Source organism: Etheostoma cragini, chromosome 23 (assembly GCF_013103735.1).
Source record: "Etheostoma cragini isolate CJK2018 chromosome 23, CSU_Ecrag_1.0, whole genome shotgun sequence".
NCBI classification, from domain to species: Eukaryota; Metazoa; Chordata; class Actinopteri; order Perciformes; family Percidae; genus Etheostoma; species Etheostoma cragini.
In genome coordinates, this window is record NC_048429.1 from 1,162,346 (window position 1) to 1,168,902 (window position 6,557).

General features: G+C 42.1%; 1 protein-coding gene across 1 annotated transcript in view; it reads left to right on the forward strand.

Annotated features, from left to right (window-relative positions):
* LOC117939065 (plexin-B2-like) overlaps positions 1-6,557 on the forward strand; it is a 97,093-nt gene that overhangs the window by 82,836 nt on the left and 7,700 nt on the right. The window contains exons 27-31 of the mRNA XM_034864109.1: positions 550-627; positions 2,645-2,723; positions 3,405-3,505; positions 4,981-5,062; positions 6,047-6,198. Of these exons, the coding sequence (XP_034720000.1) occupies positions 550-627; positions 2,645-2,723; positions 3,405-3,505; positions 4,981-5,062; positions 6,047-6,198 (492 nt within the window). The remainder of the gene's footprint in view (positions 1-549; positions 628-2,644; positions 2,724-3,404; positions 3,506-4,980; positions 5,063-6,046; positions 6,199-6,557) is intronic.

Sequence of the window (6,557 nt, forward strand, 5' to 3'; positions counted from 1 at the left end):
ATAAAACACCCAAAATTCAGTAAAGTAGTGACCTGATCCTTCATTTAAGTTGCAAGAGGCGAGATATGGAACCATCCATGTGATATTTGGACAACAGGGATGAAAGAATTGCAAATTTCTGATGTAGGAGCTTTTAAAAACGGGTCGTATTTGACCCGAGGCCGACAGGATAAACGATGTCGTGCTTAATAATCGTAACTATGCTGCAGCTTCTCATTTGATTGTCCGTATCGTCGACCTCTACCTCGTCCTCGGGGGGGCAGTTAGGCCGAGCGCTTCCTTTTCAACGCAGCCGAGATCACAGAAAACAAATCCAAAATAAACCTTCAGAACACAATGCACACACAGAGCATGGACCGCAGGAGGAACTACAGCGTGCATGTCACTGAATACTAACGTGGGAAATCAAGGACATCATCAGAGCAAGTGTGTGTGTGTGTGTGTCTGTGTGTCTGTGTGTGTGTGTGTGTGTGTGTGTGTGTGTGTTTGTGTCTGTGTGTCTGTGTGTGTGTGTGTGTGTGTGTGTGTGTGTGTGTGTGTGTGTCTCAGACTCTGCAGGTCCTGGTGCACGGAGAGGGACCAGACGTGACTCCAGTGAAGGTGTTGAACTGTGACACCATCTCCCAGGTGGGTCTGGTTTCAGAGTCTCTCCAACGTCCGGAGACAAGTCCTCCAGTCTGTCTTTCATTCTGTCTTAAGTCTGTCTTTCATTCTGTCCTTTATTCTGTCTTCAGTCTGTCTTTCATTCTGTCTTCAGTCTGTCCTTCAGTCTGTCCTTCAGTCTGTCCTTCAGTCTGTCTTTCATTCTGTCTTCAGTCTGTCTTTCATTCAGTCCTTTATTCTGTCTTCAGTCTGTCTTTCATTCTGTCTTCAGTCTCTTTCATTCTGTCTTCAGTCTGTCCTTTATTCTGTCCTTTATTCTGTCTTCAGTCTCTTTCAGTCTGTCTTTCCTTCTGTCTTTCAGTCTGTCTTCAGTCTGTCTTTCATTCTGTCTTCAGTCTCTTTCAGTCTGTCCTTCATTCTGTCCTCCAGTCCGTCCTTCATTCTGTCCTCCAGTCTGTCCTTCATTCTGTCCTTCATTCTGTCCTTCAGTCTGTCCTTCAGTCTGTCTTTCATTCTGTCTTTCAGTCTGTCTTTCATTCTGTCCTTTATTCTGTCCTTCAGTCGGTCCTCCAGTCTGTCCTTCAGTCTGTCCTTCCTTCTGTCTTTCAGTCTGTCCTTCAGTCTGTCCTGTCCCTGGTGTGCAAATCTACAGAAAATGTGATGACCTTTACCCTTGTGTGTCGCCCCCGGCAACAGAGCAACTTGTAGTTCTCCTGGGTAAAAATTGTGGTTTAACCCTTTTTAAATGCTATTATTTTTTCTTTTCTTTTTGGGCTGTTTTTCTTCCCACTACCACCAGAGACACCACTAACTTATTACTGCTAGATTTTCAGTCTCATAAACCTCATTTATATGAATTAAATTAAATTGCACTTCATTTTTTTTGTTATAAAAAGCTGAACATTGCTATTAATTGGATGAAGCTTACATACAAAAAAATCAAATCATACAATGGAAAATATGGCATCTTTTTTTCTGCTGAAGGTCCCTTTTCTGGTGAGAAGATGGACCCCAGTTATTCCAGGCCTTGATTTAGAATAAGAATGTAAACACACTGTGATGTGCAATGGTCTATTTACCCTATTTCTATGTAGTCTATATAGGTGACTCTTCTGTCATTATTTATATGAATTTAGTTATTTTTTGTTGCTTTGACCTCTCCTTGAGAGAGCGTATGTGTACTGTATTGCTAAAATTGCCTGCAATGTTTAATATGGGCGATAAAGTTAAAAAAAAAAAAAAAAGAAGCTAAAATTATGAATTATTTCCACAGATAGTTTGGGTCGATGGAAAACCACAGGCTGTTTTTTCAAATGCTCTACAATGTATGAAACACCCATAATTCAATGAAAGTAGATCCTTAATTTCAGTGCGGAGAGCGTTGGGTGGAACCATTCATCGTATTTTTGTGCAATTTGCTGGAGTGAAACACAAATTTCTGATGTTGAAACCAGGGCTGCAGTACTCAAGTCCGGTCTTGCTTGGACTCGAGTCCGGACTCAAGACTGTTTTTCTATGGTCCAGGACTTGTCTCGGACTCGCTAGTATTTGAACTCGGACTTCTCTCGGTCTCGGCCGCTGGTCTTGCCCAATAAGGCTTCTGGTCTGGACCGAGTCCCGGTGTCTTCATTATGTTGATGATAATATTGGAGGGAAAGGGAAACCCAGAATGATTGTCTTGATACTGTCATGCATAAGACCTTTATTCTGTCCTGGACTCGGTCTTGACTCTGAGTTAAACCTTTTTGGACTCAGTCTTGTCTTGGACTCGACTAGTCCTGGTCTTGAACTCGACAAAGGGGGTCTTGACCACAGCCCTGGTTGAAACGTTCAAAACGGGTCGAGTTTGGCCCGAGGAAAAAATGTGGACATTTCTGCAGTCAGCGCGTGTCTTTAGTTGTTTAAATCTGTCTTTCATCGTGTCGCAGCATATGTGCTCTGTGATATTATGGGCTGTCCGTCACCGTTGCTCATCTCTGATAAACGTGAATGAAATCTAATTCTACTTTTTGTGATACAATGTTAATTGTGTGTCCTTCAGGTGAAAGAGAAGATCATCGACCAGGTGTACAGGAACCTGCCGTACTCGCAGAGACCCGGGGTGGAGAGCGTCGCCCTCGGTAAGAACCAACAATCATTATGTCGATATTTATACAAAGAAATCATTTTGCTGTCACAGACCCAACTGCACCATTCTCAATATAATTACATTTGAATAATAAAAATGGGAAAAGAAGAGCAGGGAACGCAAACGTGACTCGTGGGAAACGATCTCTGGTCTCCGGGGTGAACGTCCTGTGTTTTTTTTCCTCAGACACACGTTCTTCCTCTTCCGGTTGCTATTGGGCGAAACGTTTAGCTCCACCCACGATCTCGAACCGTCACTAAAACAAACTGTTCCTCATCAGATTGAATCATATTTCTAGATTGCACACTGAGTTCCGGATAACATTAGATCTAATAATGTTGTTAGACAAAGCTTTTATACACACTGTGTGATTCAGCTTAGTTTCCCTTAGAGTAAGAGAGAGGAAATACTTTGTCAAATTACATCAGCCAAATCACAAAATAACATTAAAGTGCAATGTGGATTTGAACTTTTTTCACCTGGCCTGTTTTACATACTGTGTAATGTTAATTTACTCAGGTAATCTCACTGAGGACCGGATCTCTTCTAACAGAGACAGGACGAGAAACGATCCCAGAATAACAAAACGCAGGACAAATACATACGAAGACTACATTGAATATGGGAAACACACACACATTAATAATCAGTTGACTCTCTCCTCCGTCCACAGAGTGGCGTCCTGGCTCCACGGGCCAGATCCTGTCAGACCTGGACCTCACGTCCCAGAGAGAGGGACGCTGGAAGAGACTCAACACCCTGGCTCACTACAACGTGAGTCTCATGTCCAGACTCTGTCCTGCACAATACTTATTATTATTATTATTATTATTTTAAGTATTCTACTTTATAATAACAAACTTTATTTCTATAGCACCTTTCTGAACAAGGCCACAATGTGCCGTCCACATTGTATGAATTAAAAACTTGTTGATATGTTGAATACTTCTTCCACTCACTGTACCTGAGGGAAAAAAAGTTTTTATATACACAATAGTACTGTCAAAGGATTAAAATATTGAATCGCAATTAATCACATTCATGTCATAGTTATTAGATTTATTTTGATTTATTTTATTTTTACAACAAAAACATTAGAACAGTGTTATATGTTAGATGGACAATTGTCGAAAAAACCCTCAAGGGGCTTAACAATAAGTGGCAGTCTACATAGAAACACTTACATTTAACAATTTATATATTATGTAAAAAGCAAACAATGTCATAATGTCATAGTTAACTTGTAATTAATGGCACATTTTTATCTCTTCTAAATGTCCCTTCATTTCTTTTCGACCCATTTTTTTCTTTTCTTCTCATTTTAATGCTCTTAACAACATGGAGAAGTGGATCGGCTCGCTTTGTGCAAATGTTTTTTTTTAATTATTGAAAACAACGTTGGCATTTAGCCTGCCGTAGTGTTCAATTTCCCACTAACATTCTCACAAACAGGTTGTTGTGAATTATGACTTAAATAACCGGCTTTGCCTAAAGTTAGCTCCGGTAACCATGGTGGTGGACTGGTAGCTGGAGAGGTTCTCCTCCCGGTTCTCAGTTCCAGTTCCAGTTCTCCTCCTGGGCACCCTGGGCCCCTATAATCTCTCCATTAGTGCATGTATTGGTACTGAGCGTGTGTGTGTGTGTGTGTGTGTGTGTGTGTGTGTGTGTAGTTCAGGCCTGTGTGTAATAACAACAGTGTAAATCGTAATTTAGTAAAGAGATTTAACAATAAACGATACATTATTATTATTCCTTTAAGAAGAACGACTGGGGTGATGTGAAGTCGTCTGTTAAAACCAGTGAGAAGTCTAGCTGCTGCGTTCTGAGACCCCAAAATAAAAGTTGCTGTTTGTTTTGGTAGAAGAAGAGCTAACTGTTGGTTTGCAGGGCCGTGCACGTTGGTGGAAACAACCGTTACGTTCGTTTTCTTCCGTGTTTGTAGTCTTCTTCTTCAGGGTTTTCCCGAGCTTCAGGTAACGCAGCGAGTCCGACCAGAGTACACGATCCTGCTTGAGACCCCGGATGTTTGTAATGATCCGGGCTCCTGTGTGTCGAGACCAGACAGAAATGTCGAGGCACATGAGACCAGCCGAAACTAAAAGCACTCCGACAGCTTCCCCTGTGACATTCAGAGGAGGTTATTTATGGAGGAAGTTTCTGCGAGACGAAGGGAAACTTTCTAACGGTGTGTTCAGATCCAGAGAATCAGGATTTATTCGTATTCCTCCCGACGGTTTCTTGTCTTCCAGGTTCGAGATAACGCCACGTTGGTTCTGTCCAGAGTTTTACACACGCAGTCTTTCCACCAGCATCAAGACAACAACGAAGAGAGTACGCACACACACACACACATACACACACGTATACACACACACACACACACACTTTTGGGCAGAGGTAGATGTAACTTTGCTTTACTGAAATATAGTTTTCGTGTTCTGACACTTACGTTTTTCTATTTTTAGATGGGAATAAAATGCATGTGAAATAAATCAAAATAACTATAATCATTATTATGATTTATTATTATTTGATAAATATTGCTGTAAAAATCTTGCAAAAACGTGCAAATGTTCATATCAGGACATTGATATCATATGATATTTAGACAGCTAAAAATATCTATGTCAGTTTAAGTGGACGCCAGATTGAGAATACTGTCAGCGCTTCACCTTGCTGTCAGACGGAGGAACTGAAGCCGTCTCCTCAGAGCCACTCAGACTCCTTTTGACAAAAACATGTGATCTTGCAGAACACAGGAGTTGCTGCTCTACCTCTGCCTCCATCGGATAGTCTGTTACTGTGTGATTTTGGCGAATCCAAAGTAACAAAGTACCACAATAACTAACTGATCGAGGCAGCGGTAGAGCAGCAACTCCCGTGCTTTTCAAGATAAAATTACCGTTTTTTTCAAAGGATTCTGGTGGCTCTGAAGAGATTTCCCCATCGTGAAGATCTGTCTGACAGCACGGTGAAGCGCTGGAAATATTGAAACTGAAATTGATTTTTAGGTGGCTAAAATATGTTAAATGGAGTCCCAACAAGCACTGCGCTGTCGTTTCATGCTTGTGCTTTCTGTCAAATATTTAAAAACAGACAACAGAACATGCTCTCTCATAACTTTAATTGATGCAGTTGATGTGGAGATGTAACAGAAAGAACAAAAAGCCATCGGCTTACTTACAAGAATAACAGTTTAAACTCACAGCTGCGCTCCCCCCCCCTTACAGCGGTGTGTCTCTTTCCCGTAAACGTGATGTCCCGTCTGAACAAAGACGGAGCTTTAATGGTTCGATGTGTGCGTCTCCTAAACAGAAAACGCCCTGCTGGAGGACGACAGCACCTTCCACCTGGTGAGGCCGGCGGATGAACTCGATGAAGGGAAGTCCAAGAGAGGCAGCATGAAGGACAAGTCCATGACCAAAGCCATCACTGAGATCTACCTGACCCGGCTGCTGTCTGTCAAGGTGTGTGGGACATAATGAAGGACACTTTACAGGTCTGGACCACTCTATAATTTACAGGGACCCAACGATTCCAGTAATTCCCCCAAGAGCGAGCATTTAGAGCGACAGTGAAAAAGTTGCTTTTAGGGAGAAACCTCGGCTGGTGAGGAAAACTTCCTTTTTAGGCAGAGACCTAAACTAAAGATAATGGAACTATGACTAGAAATAGTAGTTGTAGTAGTTCATTGTGTAGCAGGGCACTGCAGGGGTTCCAGGGTGTAGCAGGGCACTGAAGGGCGTAGCAGGGCACTGCAGTAAGTTACAGGTTGTATCAGGGCACTGCAGTAAGTTACAGGTTGTATCAGGGCACTGCAGTAAGT